At 47.3% G+C, this 19,847-nt stretch overlaps 1 protein-coding gene and 1 non-coding gene across 3 annotated transcripts in view; both read left to right on the top strand.

Annotated features, from left to right (window-relative positions):
- The first annotated feature begins 6,786 nt into the window (after positions 1-6,786).
- Positions 6,787-6,859, top strand: Trnaf-gaa (transfer RNA phenylalanine (anticodon GAA)). Its single transcript has one exon. It is a non-coding gene; the product is annotated as a tRNA-Phe (tRNA).
- A 5,772-nt stretch (positions 6,860-12,631) lies between these two features.
- The window catches only part of LOC144142881 (TNF receptor-associated factor 2-like), a 53,756-nt gene continuing 46,540 nt past the window's right edge, over positions 12,632-19,847 (top strand). For both annotated transcript variants that reach the window (XM_077674708.1, XM_077674706.1), the window contains exon 1: positions 12,632-12,931. In XM_077674708.1, the coding sequence (XP_077530834.1) occupies positions 12,647-12,931 (285 nt within the window). In that variant the 5' untranslated portion in view covers positions 12,632-12,646. The remainder of the gene's footprint in view (positions 12,932-19,847) is intronic.

The raw sequence follows: 19,847 nt of genomic DNA, 5'->3' as shown, positions 1-19,847 counted from the left end.
CCATGTTCCAGCACACACTATAAAGAAAGCAGAGTTTATAGTGCAGGCAAAAAAGACTGGATAAATTGGGAGTTAACTCGAGTTCGTCGTGCATTTACCTTGCAGTTAGGTCCTAGTGATGGGCCATTCTTTCCAGGAATGACACGGAGTCCCGGAAAAGCAAGAACTTTATTGATTTATCTCCAGAAAAGGAGCAACATCTAGCTGATGGTTTGAGGTTTGTTTCTTGGTTAAGAACCCTACGTTTTTTGTACTCTGCAGTGATGGCGATGGAGCAGGAGACCAGTAGGCAATGGTGGCGGGATAAGATGGCAAAAACTGTACTTGCAATGATGTACAAAGGGTTATTTACAAAGTGGGCGACAGAACATTGCCGTCTAGTGATCAACCTCTACACAGTTATGCTCTAGATTACAATGTTGCACAGAGGCTTGCATGGAGGCTTGCTGATTGGTTGGAATAACGGCAGCCCAGTGCCGCCCATTGGGATAAACCAATGGCGAGGTAAAACACTGTCCCTACCCTCGCAATAAGTTTATTTCCTCCCTGATGCAGTGGTCTAAACACGGATAAGGAAGAACGCCACGGGGGCATATTTTCCCAACCCATGGGGGGTCCAGGCATTGTCGTGGCCTCAAGTGTCATTTGCCCTTCCCATGACGGAATCTGGCACTGAATTGACCACTAGACAAGGGGCCTATGCAATGAAACGCTTGTGGGGGCTTGAAGCATAACCCGCTGCAATTATTGTGGCATGAGCTGGCAGCCGAACGTCAATGGGAAGGCAACTTATCAACAACAACCCTTTGTTGCCCCCCCCCCCCCCCCCCTTTAGATGTGCACTCCTGAGACGCAGTGGAGAGGAACCTTTTTATTTATTTTGGTTTAATGCTCCGAAGCTACACTTGCCGCAATAATCCCGACCACCTGGGGATCTTGAACGTGCGCCGAAATATCTACATGGGTGTTTTCGCTTTTTGCCTCCATCTGAAGAGCAATCTTGGTTTGTAATTTGAAGGGGCATTGAGGATAATTTGTCGCTTTGTCGCAATTCAGACTCTGTTTCTGACCGCTTTGTGTAGTGCAACTCCACCTAGTGGAAGTCTAAAGCCGTCATATATTTGCGAAGCTCCAAAGATGGAAAAAACATGAGAAGCCCTTTATGGCTACGTCACAAAATACTCCAGTAACGTCAAGCTAGTCTCTGATAGAGTTCCCTGCTCTCACAGCCTCCAAAATTTTCATCTGAAGTTATCTTACTATTTGAATGAACACCGTTGAGGCACAGTCAAGGTAATGCTTGTGATGTATTATTGTGGGTGCGTCATCACAGCTGATGTTGCCAAGTGGATGACAAGGTTGGCATAGGAGAGATGGTGCTTTGGAAAGCACTTTCTACACCACAAGCATGGGTTTGAAGTGGCTGAAATAAGTCCGGACAGAAACTACACGTTCTTGACTTTAACTTGACAAAGTAAGTAGCCAAGGTTTGTAGCTCTCTTCAACATGCCATTAAATTATGCAGACGTATCGTGGTGCTGAAAGCGAACGAAAAGAAGTGCTTGAGGTCTCTCGAACTGTGGTCAATGGCTCAGAGCTCAGAGAGCACTGACCATTGGTTAAACATTTGGAGTTTTCTAAAGTTTCCAAATAGTAGAGTAGTAGTAGTTAAGACTTTCTATTCAGCCAAAACTACGGGCCGAGCAAGTTTTCAAAATTACTCAAATACACAACAATTTAAAAACGACAGCAACAACAGAACTTTATGTCAGCGGCGATGCTTCAACACTTCCAAATGCAACGCATAAAACTTAACACTTATTTGCGACAAAGGAAAGTTGAAACTCAAACACAATTAATGTGAAGCCGCAGTACAAAATCCGGCATTACTGTTTGTTGAAGACGAAATTGTTTCGTAACCCACTTACGAGTTCGAACAGATGGTTATTGCACTAGATAAGCGTATGGAGCCCATTTGGCATTGTTACACACAAAAACACTAAAAATTTTAAATTTTTGCACGATTCGCATCATCTTTTCACACTCATTTTTCATGTTTTGCCGATACAGTACACAGCTGCCACCTGTAGTAACACACTGAAATGACACTGTGTACTTGAAAACAGATGAATGAAAGAATAAAAACCGCAAATTCAAAAATACACGTTAAGTGACTTTCACATAAAAGTGTGCAAAATGAAACTGACAGAATCTTACATTGATTGTGAGGTTTTAACACTCCAACGCTACACAGGCGATGAGGCGCGCTGTAGTGTAGGGTTCGGAATTAATTTTGACCACCTGGGGATCTTTCTGTAGAGTGTAGAGGAGCCATGAAGACAAAATACAAGTTGGGTTTATTAGAAAGACTGCTTAGTCGCGACAACAATGATACCAATATCATCGCAATCTTCGAACAAATAATGGAGATATTGAAGAACACGCGTGAAGCAGTCGCGACCCCGTAGCCAATTTCCCGCAACTTTTCTATGACATCACGGAACCTTGTTTGTGCGATTGGCGGCCGCCTAACTGACCAGTCGCGAAGACACATGACTGGACCACTGTAATGGGGCATCTAGTTCCATTTCACCGCATCACTTGACTGCTAACGTGCTGTTAACGCACTGAAAATTATGTTTTTAGTGCTGACCCATACGACGTCACTCTTCTTCATCAGATGTCACTGTGGCACGAAATTTGAAAGTTTTTCGATACTTCTTGCATTTTTTCGTTAAAAAAAAAAAACATCTTTTGTGGCTCTAATGGAGCTGAGAGATACTGAATCCCAGTTCTTTCAAATTAAACGAAGTTGTATTTTCTCTTCATGGCTCCTTTAACAGGCACGAGATCTTGTTCACAAGGGCGTTTTCGCTTTTCGCCTCAATTAGAAAAGCGGCCAGTGCGGCCGGGAATCGAACTCGCGTCGTTTGGGACAGAATCCTACAAGCCACACACATATGGCAGGAACAAACACGACCATTTATAGTCACCAGGGAATTTGATGGAGATACCATGACAGATCGGTCTGCACAACACCTTCGAATAACATAATACTAGCTTTGCGCTCTTAACTTATTAGTAAACAAAGAATAGTGCAATGAAACACAGCATACCTCTAAGCTGGACAAGCTGAATTAGCCATACAGACCACCTTGATCTTGGGTATTAGCGTCCCTTTCAGCTTCAGAGCATGAAATTGGCACAGTGTTTCACATCAAGTGAACTAATTCAATGCTGTAGCGTAGAAATAGAAGAAAGCTGTCTTCCTACTATTTTTAACCATAGGTTGACAGGCTCACTCATGAGTGCACTCACACACACCCCCACTCAAAACTCATTAGTGAGTGGTGAGTGAGACTCGCCATCGTTTTGGACTGGCGAGTGTGAGCGCGAGTTAGTGCGAGCCCCACGCGCAGTGAGCCCTGCTCACCACTCGCGAGTGCCACTCAGGCTACTCGCACCATTTACGGTGCGAGTGCGACAGGAGCACTAAAATCCTTGTCCTTCAGACTGTTTCGGAGCAGTCTGGCGCAATTTTTGCAAATTTCAAGCTTTGGGAGCAGTCTGGAGCAGGAAAACAAATTTGTATCAAAACTGCGCAATATGCGCAGCTGTCTCACCCCTGGAAATGGCCTAAAATTGACATTTTCCTGGTCCGTAAACTTTTGATTGTGGCTGTGCAAACAGAAACGGCCCTATGTTTGCGTTGAGTGTGACTTCTTCTTTCTTCTAACATTGGCCTGCAGCCCCACACGGCGCGTACGTATTCGCACCAGCACTTGCACAAACTTGCTCGCAGAAACGGGACACGCGTTCTCAGTTTCAGGCACTTTGTCTCTTTGTGACAGGTCAGTGACGTTGCCATGGCAACCAACTGCAGGTGCTCTTTGTGCTGGGTCGGTGACATTTCCAGGGCAACCAACTGCAGGTGTTGACGGAATGGGGCTGTCGGTGCATGTGACAGGGAGTGAAGCCTTGCGTTCGTATGAACTCCGAAGAAGGCTGGTACCGGGAGGTACCGACGCCATGCACGGGAGCTTGAGGAGGCTGGTACCTACAGGCACACCGGATTTGGTCCTTGGGGTTGACTTGGGCGCTTTGGCTGCCACTTCATAGCCCAGTAACTCTGTAAGGATCTGAAAAAAAAAAAAAAAGGACGTTTGTGATCCCTATTGTAGAGAGGCATGGTGTACGAAACCACAGTGTACGAGACCACAGTGTAAGAGAATTACCGTAAAATACCGAGCAAGCGCCCCCCAAAACTTGTAGATAGTTGGCCTAGAGATAGGGAGGGGGCCGTTATTAGGATCGGGCCCCAAATTGAAGATGGCGTCAAAAAATGGCGGCGGCCGTGACAAAAGCACTGTAGCCTGCATTACTGAAGATGTTTATTTACGACACTTCATCTAGTCAATGCGCGAAACATACATTCTGACATTCACATTGGCTTTCAACACTATGGCATCCAAAAGCCAGGAAAAAAAAAAAACGGTTTTGGATTGGTTGAAAGTGGGAAGGGGCGCTTGCCGAGTCAGTCGTGTATGTACAGAAATGCGAAATTCTTGGAAAATGCTGCGGGGCGCTTGATCGGCAGTTTACGGTAGGTTTAACGTCTAAAAAACCGGTACCCGCGGCTTGAAGCAAGAGTTTTCACTTGTTTGGCATGTTGTCCGACTAAACGTTAAGCTAACCTAAAGTTAGGCCTAACAACACACCCAGTCAGGTGGATTGGCCAGTGACGACAGCCACCCACAATTGCAACATGCCCACTGTGGAGGATTGGCCAATGATGATTACAGCTTCCGTGAGAAGACCACGGCCATAAAGGCATAAGATTTGTCATTGAGGCAATTGTGAACGAATTTGTGAAGGTGTGGGGTGACCGATGGCTCAACCTTTAACTCAAGGTGTCTAAAGAATACTCAAAGCTTTTCCCGACATGCCCTGACCACAACTGATCCTAGGGTCCTTCCGCTTGGTTCAGTGGGTAGAAGTTCTGTCACAAACCACGCTGTCAATGATCCCAGCTTGCTTTAAGCATACAATGCACTGAAGCAGACGTTGAAAAGAGCAACATCGCTTGCATTGCTTCGTTAAACGCAATAACTGGTTGTGAGCAGTCCTCACCAAGAAAAAGTGCGAAAGTGAACACAAGGATGTAATAAGTAAGTTCACAGATTTGAGGAGCTACCCCGACGAGGCTAGGCAGGAATCCCGCCACCTCACCTGATCGCGTTGTCTTTTGACCTTATGCAAAGAGTGGGTCGGTCAGTGGCCCCCCAAAGATCGAAGGCACAGTGTCCTTCGCGAGTCCGGTTCTTTTTTTGCCGGACATAAGGACATGGCCGTCTATTTCCGCAGACCACGTCTTTAAAATGCAGTACGGCAGAAAGTGCCTTTCACACACACACAATCTGTACGTTGAAGCACATGGTCTGCATGTGGTAAGGCTCGCCTCCATTCTTCGAGCCTCGTTTCGTCGGGCGGTGAAGTGAAAAGCGAGTACTTCTGGTGGCACGACTTGTACCCACTGTTGCAAAACGGCACAAAACACTTCCCCATTACTCATCCTTGCAACAGAGTCATTAGAGAGTTTTAGCAGTCCGTATGTTCCTTCGTGTATGTAGTTACTGTGTTGGCCGGGACTCATCTGGGCACTTGTGCATTCGTCGCGGTAGGGGGATTAGTTCCGCGGGACGGCCCTCCATAGAGAAAGAATTTTTTATTTCTCTATGGGCCCTCGCCATGCCCGTGCATTCGCCACGGTGAGGTGCGCCTCCTCGCCCTTACGCGCGCGCATGCGCAGTCGGGTCCCCGTAATCACGGTAACTACGTACACGACGGAACAGACGGACTGCTAAAACTGTATTCGCTCAGCAACAGCAACAACGCATCGAATGACAATAGAGGTCGGTGGGAAATACAGAAATCCCATTGTGGGGCGCCAATTTCGCGCGCCATCTGTTGGCGGCGTCGCAAAGCACTTACCTCACTTTTCTGTTTTTCGGCTGGCGACGGTGAACGCTTTCTGTTGTGGGCGAAGATGGAAGGGACTGCGCCGGGCTTCAGCCGCACGAATTTGATAGACAGCCCCAGTCTACGCATTACGGATATGTTCTGATAGTAGTCGCTATCTCGGAAATGGTTAGAGCAAAGCACGGCTGATTTCGAGGGTCGGAAATGTTTTCGTCTCACGGCGGCGGTCCATTGAGCTGCCAGCCTTTTCTGCCGCGGGAAGTGGTGAAATATAACATTGTCGCGGCCGCCGGAGCTGTTGCACCCGAACGCTGAACAGTACGCTGGCATGCAGTAATTGTAAACGCTACTATTTCGCTTCAGCACAGGAAAGAAACACAACACTTCCAACTTGAGCAAATTGAAGCTATTTTGGATTGAGTTGGATTCGGCTGGATTGCAACAGTGGCTCGGAAGTATTCAAGGCACTTATTTATGCCGACTATTATGGTTATACGACTATATTTCTGTTAAAAATTCATACCTTTCGCATGAAGCCAATTGCCGTTGGGGCGCTTAAAAGAATAACGATGTTCGCTCGATGATCTAACTGGCCTACCTTCTCGTGAGATTGTTTGATGCGACCAGCTTACACCGCCAATTTCTTCTTGTGGTGGAAAAGCACAAAGTGAGACAAAGTTTAGAGGACACCATTGCCCGAACAGAAGAAAATTCAGCAAAACCATGAATAGTGGAAATGTAAAGCAACGCCTCCTAAAATGTAAAGCTTGCGAACTGCGTGATTCGATAAACCGCGCAGTAGCACCTGCCGAAATAGCTCAGTTGGGAGAGCGTTAGACTGAAGATCTAAAGGTCCCTGGTTCGATCCCGGGTTTCGGCACTGCTTTTTTTTTTCTTATTGCAAAAACCATTCGCGGAGATAAGTGCAGAAGGAACGAGGGCACACCAAGCAAAAGGGGAAAGCATTTCTTTATTCCAGAATGGTGTCTTGACTGGTCCCTCCTGCGCTTGTTTTCTCCACGAAGACCAACCCACCCAAAAAACCTCGCCTACAGGAATTCTGTGTGAAGTGCAGAGTCCTGCGATTTGCAAAGCGTTGCAACAATAAATGAGCTTCTGCAAACAACAACAACGAAAAAAGTTATTTGTTAAAAAACATCTCCCCTGATTACGGTCGAAGTTCGTGCTTAGTTCGCATTTGGTGGTCTGTTTTCGAGCAACCGTGTTGCCATAAATTTTTAGCTGTTAAAAACACCTGTTTTCGTCTAGCACAGTTTAAAACTTTTAGAGGGGTCCTTTCCTTGCATAGCAAAAAAAAAAAAAAAATATTCCGCCTAGCTCTTCTCCCATATGCAAAAACTGAAAATAAAACCAGAGCGCAGCTGCCGGATGTGTCATTCTTACTGAAAATGGGCCATAAATTGTTAGCATTGAGTAAAATTTCACGGCTACGTAGGATTCAATGGTTTCTAAATCAAGATTGTTTCAGGACACTCATTTATTGTTGCAGCACTCCGTATCGGGTAATTTGGGCTGTCCTGTACAGCTGAACTGTACGTTTGTCAAGCGACAATTAATCTAGAAACTGAAAGGTTTACCCGCTGACGAAAACAAGCAAACCCCCCCCCCCCCCCCCCCCCCCACACGAAAAATGGATCGAGGCGTGCTAGAGATCTGAGCTAAATATTGTGGTGTATGTCTACAAAAAGCTATTGGGATGTCCAATGTCCAGCGTGCAATGTCCGACTGCGCAAGATGGCAAACAAGCATGCCATGCAAGTTAGCATTGTGACGTGAAGCTTTTTTTTTCATTCTGGGCCAGTTCCTTGGAGATTTAGCTATTGGTTGAAAAGTATTTGATGAGCATAAGGGAAGCTAGCTAATTTTTACTATGCTATCAGTGGCAATTTATAGCTGCGCGCCACAAGTTGCTGGCACTAATAAATTTATGGGTCCCATAACCGGAGCTACGCAGACCAAAAAGTCTCGTGCACTTGGTCACATAAGAACTAACTTTTGGCTTTCTCACTTGCAAATGAACGGCACATTAGAAACTCTCTCCTAGAATAAACGAACTTCGCGACCATTGGTTCCCGCCTCGATTAGCCCTTGCCATGGAGGAAGAAAAAGTTAGGAGACGGCGCCACCGGAGAAACTTGCATAAAAAGTAAAATCTAAGTCGGCCCAGGCGTCACTGCACCACGTGACCCCACCGCGCTGCCGCCGCGAGCTCTTCAATTTCGTCTGCTCCAAACTACTCTGCTGCCCGTAGTCGCGAAACCTGGTATATGTTGGTTTTTTCCCCTTTAGCACATACGCGGCACTCCTGCCCGCTGGCGGGCATTAGATCACCGAGCAAACAAATGCAGGAAGGACGGGGAAAAGGTATCGCCAACCAAACACGAGAGATGCGCCGGAGTCGGAGACCGCCGCCGCCGCCGGCCCACCCGACCATGGAGGTCACGTGCTGGGCCGACTTCGGCGGCTTGAGAAAGAGAAACGGCGGAGGGAGCGGCTTCAACGGAGCTGGGCTTGCGAAGGCTAGCTGCGTGACGTCATGCCGCCTCCTAACTTTTTCTTCCTCCATGGCCCTCGCGTTCCTGTAACACCTGCGCGGCGAGTGCAACGGCAAGTTCAAAAGAAAAATAAAAACAAAAGGAAGAAAGAGCGCGCCGACGGGCCGTTGATTGCATATGCGTAGTTCAAGCCACTTCGAGAGCTGGAGAGAGAATACTTGGTCTAGTTTATTAACACGAAAGTGTTTTAATCTCGGATGCACGAAGATTTCGCTGACATCATATCCGTCACGAAAGTGACACCAGTACAACGAAACAAGCGGCCTGTAAAGGGTGCACCCCTGCACACAGGATCTTCTTGCGGGGAAGCAACCTTTAGTACTAAAGAGTACTAAGGAGTAAGAGATTACGAGTTAATGCAGTTCCTTATAGCAAGCTATAAAGACAACAGAGTGCACCTTACATGGCAAGTACAGAAATGCGCCCTGCAGGTCAATACCCTTCGGGGACTGAAACAGGGATGCCCTTTGAGTCCAGTACTGTTTATGCTTTACATGGCAGGGTTAGAAAAGAAACTCGAAGAAAGTCAAGCAGAATTCAGCCTAACCCACATGCTGCCAGGCGAAGTGGTACAACAGCGTATTCCGGGAATGTTACACGCATACGACATTGTTTGATATGCAACGGACCGATATGCAACGGACCAGACCGATATGCAACGGCTAATAAATATTAGCGGCCAGGAAGCCACCGACCTCGGGTTAAATTTTAGCGCAGGAAAATCGGTAATAATGGTTTTCGATGACGCTATCTACCTATCTAGTGTCTATCCAACAAGGCGAATTACCCAGAGTGAAGGACTATAACTGCTTGCGAGTGGGGATAAGCAAAGGGGATAACTACTTAAGAACTCACGAGGAACAACTTAAGGGTAAGAGAAAGCGAAACGCAGCTATAATGAAGCATACAGCTCTGTGGGGGCGTAACAAATATGAAGTACTGAGAGTAATGCGGAAAGGAATAATGGTTCCGGGTCTCACATTCGAGAATGCTGTCCTCTGCTTAAAATCAGACGTTCTATCAGGCCTTGAAGGGAACCAGAGAACGGTAGGCCGTTTGGCCTTAGGCGCGCATGGAAAAACAACTAACGAAGCAGTTCAGGGGGATATGGGCTGGGCGTCGTTTGAAGTTAGAGAAGCTCAGAGTAAAATATGCTTTGAGATGAGGTTGAGGGCAATGGATCAACGAAGGTGGGCAGCTAAGGTATTTAGGTACCTATACTTGAAAAGCGTGGACACGCAGTGGTTAAGAAAGACTAGAAGGCTAACGATGAAATACGGAAAGAACAGTGGGGAATCCAAAACAGCCAAGGTAACCAAAAAAGAGGCAAGGCAGATTGAAACGAATAAATGGAAAGAAAAAATGGAAGCTAAAACGTCGTTAGAGATGTACAGGGCTGAGAAATTGAACATCAGAAAGGAAAATTTCTACGATAATTCCTAGGGCAGTGCTTTGCTTTTTGAGGCTAGAGCAGGTTGCTTGCGAACTAAGAGCTTTGTGGTGAAGTATTCACAAAATGATGGGATACGCGTGGTCTGCGGAAAAGAAACAGAAACTATGCGGCACATAGTGTTAGAATGTAAGGGTATACATGAGGGAAATATTGGACTTCCAGAATCTCTTTAAGGGTAGCACAGAGGAAGTTAACTTCAAGGCTGTCGAGGCGACGAAAAGAATATTAGAATGCTGCGGGACGAAAAGCAGAGAGGGGAATATTGCCTAGGACAGTTACCACCTGTAGCAGAAAAAAAAGTGTTTTGTGCCTAATAAGCTTTTTATGCCTGCCCTAAGCAACGCTAGTATTAAACCAAGAATATAAAATATAGGTATATTAGTCCTTTTTGGTATGATGACATGTCATCACCCCGCTACAGTGGAAACCAATAGCAATCATAATCATCAGTACGTTACACTTTTCGTTTTCGGGTTTTATATTTTAACACGAAAATGTTTTATGCCGCGATACTACAAGATTTTACTGAAGCATTATCCGTCACGGAAATGACGCCAGTGCACCTTTGCCGAAGCGACCCGCCAGCAGGACGTCGCCCGCCAAGCACACCCACAAGATAGGCGCCGACCCGTGAGTCATGCTAAGCTGCAGATTTCGCTGCACATTTCACTTTCGTGTTTTACTGATTCCTATGACAGATAAATCAACCGCAGTTTTTTTCCTGTTCACAACGGTCTTGAGCAGTTCTCGCGCAGTCCAAACGTGCTCTCGCAACATAAATTCAAGTGCCAAAAGAAAGAAACCCCCGGGGCTTTTTTACGCACTGCTCTGCGGGCGAAGCGTTCAAGTACTTCTCTACTGCCAATCTGTATCTGCGTCTCTTCCTTCGCTTTCGGTTCTTCGACTTTTTGCGCGAAAGGACACTAGCCGCAGCTTCCCCAGAATCAGAGTTCTGCGCGTTCTGCTCACGTGCCGTCACGATCTTGTGTCACGCCGCACGCACTATTCCAGCTTTTGTTTCACACAGCAACTCCTGGTGTCCAGGGCTGAGACAGCAAGGTCGTCCCATGGTCCCCTGGACTGAGGAGCCACTCCCACATCACCAGGCTCACAATAAAGTTTTTCCTCCTCCTCCTCCCTGCCATCGATAAGCTAATTGCAGGGTGGTGGTAAAGTAATCGTGTTCTGCTATGGGGGCCAAGGAGGCGTAAATCCCACAGAAACTCGAGTGGTTTTTAGTTACTCTTTAGATCGGCGGCGATTTTTTCTGCCGGACAGCAACAACAACGGCGTTTTTCTTGTTTTTTTGCAATATTGGGCGCTTAAAGCGTTCGCCATAAAATCTACCATCCCTTCCCGAAGAAGTGAGAGAAGCGCGAAAGCGATGATTTTTCGCGCACTAAGTAAACGCATCTATGAACGATCTAAATGTATACCGCAACGTGATCTATGAGATAAAGGTATACTTCCGCACTACTTTTCTTTTTCGCTTTTCAATTGACCCGTATAACGCAATAAAAGCCCGCTTTCACGCATGCACAGCCGTCTTAGCGGGAAATTGTCATGTAATTTGTTTCGGGATACTTTTGATCACACAAGAGTTGGGGCCGTTTTTCTTAACCCCTTCGTAGATGGTCATGCTTCACTGCAGACCAGGCAATGTGGGAAAGCCAACTTAGAAAGACCAAGCCAACACTGACACCTTGAAAGTCGGCTTCTCTTCTAAACACAAATGCAATGCCGGGAAGACAATTTTCCAGGAGGAATTTCAGCTGTCTTATATCAAACTATGAAGGCCCTAGGACGTTGTTTAATTTTTTATGAGAGCTTTTCGCTCGGCCAACCAGTCTCTAGGGAAATGTATTAGTTTTTTGACACGGCGTCATCGGTCCAACTAAGCAAGCGTTCACTTCAAAATACGGTGGAGGAGGCGGAAGAATAGATTTTATAGAAGCCAGAAGCTCTGGAGCAGTTCCGAGCAGCCCAAAATGACAAGAGGCCTATTGCAGGAAAGCAAAATAAACGCCCCACCACGTCCATTCTGCACGTGTTTGAAAGTAGTATTAACGCCATTGTCGCGTTTACATGGCTGCGACAGAAGCGCAACGCAAAGAAATAGCGCAGCGTCGAAACGCTGTGATTTTGCTGCGACCACAAAACCCTGTGCTGCGACTTCCAAACGCAGCGAAAACTGGCAAAGTTGCGCTTACGTCGCATCCATTTAAAATTTCCCGTGTCATACGTTACACCCGGGGTTAAAAAACAAGATAACAAAGAGGAATTCTTTTTGCAACGCTGAACTCTAAGGGTTAATTGGTGATTATGCTGTTTTGAGGAAAAATAAAAATACGAAATTGCGGCATGGCGGCTAGCGGCCAATGCATACAGAGCGCGCATTTCCGACGTTTCCCCGGTTTCCCGCTATTTTGATCCTCTTGCGGTAGCCATCTCACCAGAGAGGGCCGTCCGCTACTTCGTGCGTAGCTTCTCGGCAGTTCGGTGAGTGTGCTGTCTTCAGGCTTCTCAAAGGAGTTATATATGAGAAGGTGTCTCGTTAAACAGCTCGTGTGAGTGTTTTAGACGGTTCGACTGTTCAAATTAACCAACGAAGCCCGCGCCCGTGCACGAGTGGAGAAGCATGCCTTCCGGCTACCAGTACTACATCCTCAGGGGTTTCTCGGAGGAGCTGGACTTGAGACCCCTTCACTTCGTCGATCCCCTTCCGCCGGCCAGGATTTGCAGCGCTTGCGGACACGTTTCCAAGCGCACAGGCGCCCTGCTCTGCGGACACTTTCTGTGCGGCCTTTGCTACCAGCAGTGCGGACCGGACGGCGGGCGCACGTGTCCGTTCGACGGCGAGGCGTGTCCAGAGGAAACCGTCCAGTGGAGGGACTTCCCCGCCGAACAGCTGCTAAAGAAACAAGTAAGCCGGAACAATTTTCGTCGTTTCGTCGAAGTTACGTGTGGCGTTTGATCGTCTTGCTTTATGTAAGTTTGAAAGCCTGGCGCGCTCTAAGCATTGCCGCTAGGAGAATTTCGTGCCTTTTTCGTCCGAAAAGGCTGTACAAATACCTCAGAATTGAGACTGTGCTTGAGTGAATGAAAATTGAGTGAATGAAAATTATAGTGATATAAGCGTGGAATGACTCAAGCAAGGTGATGCGTTAATTTTACCGTATTCGCACTGCTCGCACGCCATCTGTGGGGCAATGCACATTTTTTTGTTTTGTTTTGCTTTGAGCAGCACGAGCGCAAGCCTGAGCTGCATGCATTTTTGCTTTTATTTCGCCCCATGTCTCGCCCTTCACTATTTTTAACCTGTATTGTTTTAAAATTGCTACCGTCAATCTAAAATGTATTCCTAATAGCACGCTGACGCGTAAATCGGCTCTCGCCGACTGCAGTATCTTTGTCAATGAGGTCTTTTCCAATCTAATCCAATCCAATCCATTCCAGTCCACGCTGTTTGTGGGGAAGGAAAGGAAAGTGCACGGAAGATATTTTCGAGCTAGGCAGAGAGCTCACCTGCATACAAAACAGTGGGGAGGAAGGGAAGTAAAGGAGGAGGGGAAGGATAAAGTTGAGTGTTAGAGAGATAGAGAAAGATATAGACAGGATAAAGAATAAGAGATAGGGCTGTCAGTCCGGGCATATCAGTCAGTAAGTAGCGCAGCAGTCCGGGCTACAGCCGCTGCGTGAGGCCGGTCGTCTCCAAATGATGGAGCAGATGGACGAATACTTCCCTTTGGTTGAAATGGTTTACGGGTCATTAACCAAAGTCAAAATATACAGATGACGTTTCGGGAGCACTACAGCATATTTTTGACTTTGGTCAGTGGCCAGTAATCCATTTCAAGCATGTTTCCTGACCAGACGGTAAGCCGTCAAACCCTCGACGACTTACTTCCCTTTGGGTTGCGACAGGCCCCCTCGGGAACCGAAGGTAGGCCTTGACGCTGAAGCGCTCGGTGGAGCTCTGCTTCTCGGCGCCGCGCGGTGGGTTATCTCGGTTATGCGCTCACATTTTGCTTCAAATGTGTCTGATTTTTTTTTTTTTTTGCGGGGATTAATGTGGACATGCATCAACAGGCCGTATGAGCAGCTTCAGTACTTTGATACTGTCCTGCCATATACAGTCCGTGATCGAACACTCTTCACTTTGGCGCAGCGGTTGAATCGAGTGACACACCCAGACAGACCAAACTTTTTTGTTAGTGCCAAGCCTAACGCATCTGTAGGCGGACCTGTAGGCAGACCGGCCGGCTGCTCCCAGCGCGTCTCCCCACCCACTGTCTCGAGCGTCGCGCGTTGTTCTCTAGCCGCGGCAGCAGTTTGCGCTCCAGCGCCTGCGTCACGTCCACGGTCGCTGTTTAATTAAGCGGCTGACGAAGTCAGTGCGTAGGGGCATTCGGAGAAACTGCCGGCGACGCGGAATCGAGAGTGCTACGGCAGCTCTGCTCTGTGATATCCGTCCGACGGTCATGTGGTCAGCTTTGTTTACACAAAATCCCCCGTTTCCCGGCACCCGCTGAAACCGAAACTGCGACTGGCCGCATTAAAAACGTCTCCAATTAAACAACCGTCGCACGCTGATGCAAATGAGGTTTCCACACGTGATAATGAGGTCATTAGCTACTTATCGCAACAAACAAAAAAATAAGATGCAAAATGTTTGTGTCAGTGCTCGTTTAAAGGGCTTCTAAGGCAACGTGCATACGTGTTTACTTGAACGATCGAGATTTGGTAACTCACTGAACTCCGTTACGGCCCCGAAGGTCGCCGTTTGCGCACAAAAAATGCATTCGAATATTGACAAGGTTTGAAATTTCGCGCTAATTAATTAAAAAAAAATTAAGAAGTTATAATTTTTTTTGAAATAAAAAAAACCAGGCTAGCATTCAAGCGTTATAATAATTGCTATCAAATCAAACCAGCGTTATCACACAATGTTCCTTGGCGGTAGATTGCGGTCGTCGGCGGCCCATAGCACAAATTCCCGTGAAACCAAGTGCAGCCAAGTGAAGCCGTGAAGCCATGTGGCTGGGGAGTTGTAATTTAGTCTAATCGTATGAACTTCGCGTTAAGGTTAGCGTAATAGTTGCCATGACGCCGCTATTTTCCGAACAAGCTTACATTCGTGTTCATGGTGCATTTATGCTTGTAAGCATGACGTAGGCAGCACGTAAGCATGTGCTAAATCTTTCGCTTTAGGACATCGGACATTGTAGCTTATACTCGTTTTGTAGCGTGAGCTACACTGACCGAGGTTGAGCAGTTTCGCGTGGCTCCTGGAGAGCCGTGCTGCGCATGTTCGAGGAGCAGTGACGTCACACGGCGCACAGAACAGAAGGCCCGGCGTCTGCAGTGCCTTTCCTTTTCCTTCCCGCAAACCACCCCCCCCCCCTTCGGCGTTTTTGGCTTTAGGACATTGAACATGACACCTTATAGTCTTTTTTATTTGTCTGCTCAGCGCAGGGTCGAGCCGTTTTTGGGCAGCCCAAAACTGCTCCCGCCATAGAAATTCTATGGGCAAAAAAAAAAAATAAAATAAAAAACACAGAGCTGCTTGGAGCTGCTGAAAACTTCTCTGAGCCGGCAAATAAGAAAGACCTGTAGTCTGTTACGTTGAGGTGGTAATCATTGGCTTGCATCAGTCATGTTCAGATCCAGGGCCATTGGCCAACTCAATCCCTCGAAGCTCTCCTTATACGTGAGTGTGGCATCTAAATTATTCTACCTTAAATTTTTAGTGCGCCGCACACATCTATAGTTCCTAATTTAAACTTTCCAGTGGGGATTTTGAGAAACTATTCATCTGTACCTCCACCCGCTGCCTTGCTTTTTTTTTTGTTTCAGGTGAACTGCTGGAACAAAGCTAACGGCTGCAGTGTCACCACCGCCGCTTCTGAGCTTCCCAGACACTTCTACCGGGAATGTGAACATCACTCGACGTTTTGTCCCAAGTGTTCTACCAAAGTTCTCTGCAAAAGTCTGTGCTCGCATATAAGATCGTGTGCGGGCAGTCAGCGACCCAGCTCGGCAGAAACGGCCTTTGGGCCGAGCGGCGACCAGCAATGTACAGGACCAACATTGGCGGTGTTGTCCACTGCAACGTTGCAGATGCAGCAACAGCTGGATGAACTGAAGGCGGGGCTCAAGCGAATCTCCTTGGAGGAACTTTCCCGTGACGTGAACAACTTGGGGGAAACGTTGAAGCAGGACTTGCAGAAATTCGCAAGCGATAGTAGGGATAATTTCTCCCGCCACGCAGCTGACATTGACGTAGTGAAGGACAAAGTTGCGGAAACGGGCAAAGAAGTGGTCAAAAAGATCGAGGTGGTTCTGCGCCACACTATGAAACAACTTTCTCACGAGTGGACACTGAAAGGGTATGCTTCCCTGAAAAATGAAGCCACGAAGAAGGGCTCATCTGTTAGCAACAGCAATCCTGTTTATCTCTGCGGCTACTTGCTGTTACTTGGTGTTGATATCAAAAAAGCTGAGTGCAGTGCCTCGCTGTCACTTGGTGTTGGTATAAGAAAAGCTGACTACAGCGCTTCGCTCGCACTGCATATGCATATTCGTTTGGGTAAAGGCGAGGTCGATGAGTACCTCCAGTGGCCATTCCAGAAAAAGGTGGTGCTTCCTGTGGTGCACCCGAAGACAGGGGAAAAGCATGAGCAGCACATTTTTCCGAGTTTTTTTGAATGTTACTCAATGCCCACGACAGCGTGGAATCAAATTTGTTATTCAAACAGGGACATTCTATTGAGCAATCTGGAGTGTTGGGGCTACGTCAAGGATGACCAACTGCAGCTACGTGTTGCACTTGTTGGGTGACATGCATTTGTGCATAACATCAGCACGCAGTCATTGCCCACCAATGCTCATCTCTCGCTATTATTAATGTGTAGAGTTACAAAAGCGTAATCTTCTCTGAGGCTGACCAAGGAAAGGCAGCCATAATTGTGCTGAAGCATCAGGAAAAGCAACCTGTGCCACTCTGTGTCGACATCACGAGCGCGCGGTTTGCAATTGGACCTGTTGTCTCAAAAAGTGCCTTCCTGTTTTCTGAATACAATAAATGCTTCAATCAAAAACAAGCAAATTGTGTCTTCGTTAACCTCTGCCCACGTAAATTTTAACTCGACTCCAGCTGAAGCGTTGAATAAGAGTGCACTCTACCACGGAAAGTTTCTAGCATTGAACACATTCAAATATAGCCTAATCACTCGAAGTACCGACATGTCATAGGTTGAGGAAATGGTTGGGATCGGATTATTTTGAAATAACTAGAAAACCACGAACAGTTTGAAACAGACGTGCCACAAACAGCGAAACTTCTACCAATGTGCATAAGTATTGTCTAAGACCTATTATTTGAAAGTACGAAGATTAATGGGGAAACAAGCACCAACGTGCGCAAAATATGTCCCTGTAGTAATTCGTCATCAATTATTTTTGCACTGCTTGAATGGCCACTCTTGGAACTGCATTCCGGCAACAATATTGCTTCCGGTGATGGACTGTCAATAGGTGACATGCGCTAAAAGAAAACTCTGACAACTTGTGTTCCACCTTCCTACATCGTAATGTTATAGATGAAGGCCCTGTCAACGTGAAACAAAACGAAAATTGGAGAAGGTTCCCTCATGCGAAGCATGGTACACGAACTCTAACGATAACGTCTGTAGCCTGTCATGTTCAGGTCCAAATGAATAGCGCGGGGCTCCCTGGTTATACATGAAGATATTTAACATGAAATGGAGTGCCTGGAACGTCATACCCTATGCCAGAGGTCTGTCAGCGCCAGGCAGGCCCGGGCTGCATGCCCCTCAAGTAGCACAGCTTGATGGAGGAAAAGCATGTGATGAAGGTAACGCCACCGAGCAGTGTCCCATCGTAGCACAGGAAAAGAACTAAGGTGTTTTTAATGTAACGGTCCTAAGACATTGCTCATTCCACCTTCAGGGTAAGACGCAGCATGTATCTCAAAGCCTAAGGGTCTTGAAATTCGAAATCTAGTCAATATTTAGCTCAGAAGTGAAATAACTGAACTTTCATGAATGCTGGAGCGGGTCAAGCCTTCAGAGGTGGCAACCGGAAACCATTTTGGATCACCATTGATGCGTCGGCGCGCGTCATTTGTGAGCAGTGAAAATGTTTACATGCTCTCGTTCTGACCGATTTTCGTTAGGTTCCCCACCAGTATGTCACGCCGAAGTACTTTACGAAAAGAACATGTGTTCAAGTACTGTAGAATGCACTTTTAAGGAACGTCTGGGTGACACTTTAGGGATAACATTGTGGCATCTGTTGGCGTCTGCGCTTCGCACGAGGAAGAGTCGCTTCATCCTTGATGGCGCCGCTGCGGAACTGCGCTCCGGTGCCGTGTTAACCGCGATCTGGAACACGGTAACTATCAGCTTTAATCCGCATCAAAAAGCTGTTGGTACGATTTTAAGTACGATACCCTTCATCACCGGTTTTGATGCCTGAAGTCAAGGCTTTGCGGGAGATATGTGGGGCACAATCCCCTGTAAGACTCTTTGTTAGCCACAACAGGTATAATCATAATCACCAGCCTATCTACGCCCACTGCAGGGCAAAGGCCTCTCCCATTAATCTCCAATTATTCCGGTCCTGTGCTACCTGCGACAAATTTATCCCCGCAAACTTCTTGACCTCATCCGCCCATCTGACTTTCTGCCGCTCCCTGCCACCCTTGCCTTCTCTAGGGATCTACTCGGTTACCCTTAATGACCAACGGTTATCTTGCCTTCGCATTACATGCCCTGCCCACGTCTATTTCTTCTTCCTAATTTCTACTATGTCCTTAACGCGTTTGTTCACTGATCCACTCCGCTTTCTTCTTGTCACTTAAGGAGAAGAAGAAGAAGAGGCAGCTAGCAGTCATGCTTCCATGGGTTCTACAGTTTTTGTAGCCTGAGCTACACTGGCCGAGGTTGAGCAGTTTCGCGTGGCTCCTGGACAGCCGTGCTGCGCATGCGCGAGGAGAAGTGACGTCTCACGGCGCACAGCTGGGGCGCTGGAGCTGCCGCCGCCGCGACTGGGTTAGATTGGATTAAATTAGATTGGAATGGATTGGAAATCGTCTTACAAGCAATAAGCATGATAACCAGCTAATCCTAGACAACCAGGAAACCTAAGAAGAAACAGCTGAACCTTAGCTCACGCTACGTATATCCTGACATAGCCGAGCTAACCCACTGCTAATTTTTTTACTCACCTATTGTAATTTCATCGTCCATCTGAACCAGTGTTAGTTATCACTGCGTATCAAGTTGTATCAAGGGCATATCAAGGGCTGTTCTTGATGGTCGCGTCATGGACATGTCAGGCCTAACCCTCCACCCCGGAGAGCTGGGCGCGGCGCCTGTGGCTGTTATTTAAGGGACATCGAGCGTCGGAGACGGCACTGTGCCTGTCTGAGTAGCTGACTCCAGTCTTCCTCTGGATACCGACATGGACCGAAAAGTAATGTGAGATGGCCACGCAGGGTCCAACGCAGGAAATAGCCATGGCTTCATCGAGGTCGTGTCTAAAGCGCAATGCCGACGCCAACGTGGCTTAGCTACAAAAGGAAGTGCGCAGCCAGCCCTACCTCAAGCAAACGCCACTACAGCCTCTACGTCAAGACGTATTTAAGCCATCCATTCGCCCTCACCCGCTACCCCGTGACGACTGCAAGCTTGTCTTACGACCTCAAGGGGGCGTTCGTCTCGGGGATGTTCAATACGCAGAAATTTCCCTCGCCTTACTCAATGCCATCTGGAATACTTGGGGACAGGGAACCTGAAGCCACGTATCGACGCAAC

Source organism: Haemaphysalis longicornis, unplaced genomic scaffold (genome assembly GCF_048455015.1).
Source record: "Haemaphysalis longicornis isolate Haplotype H1 unplaced genomic scaffold, Haemaphysalis longicornis Haplotype H1 scaffold_6, whole genome shotgun sequence".
Classification (NCBI taxonomy): Eukaryota; Metazoa; Arthropoda; class Arachnida; order Ixodida; family Ixodidae; genus Haemaphysalis; species Haemaphysalis longicornis.
The sequence above is the reverse complement of the archived record's forward strand: the minus strand, read 5'-3'. Positions and strand labels throughout refer to the sequence as shown.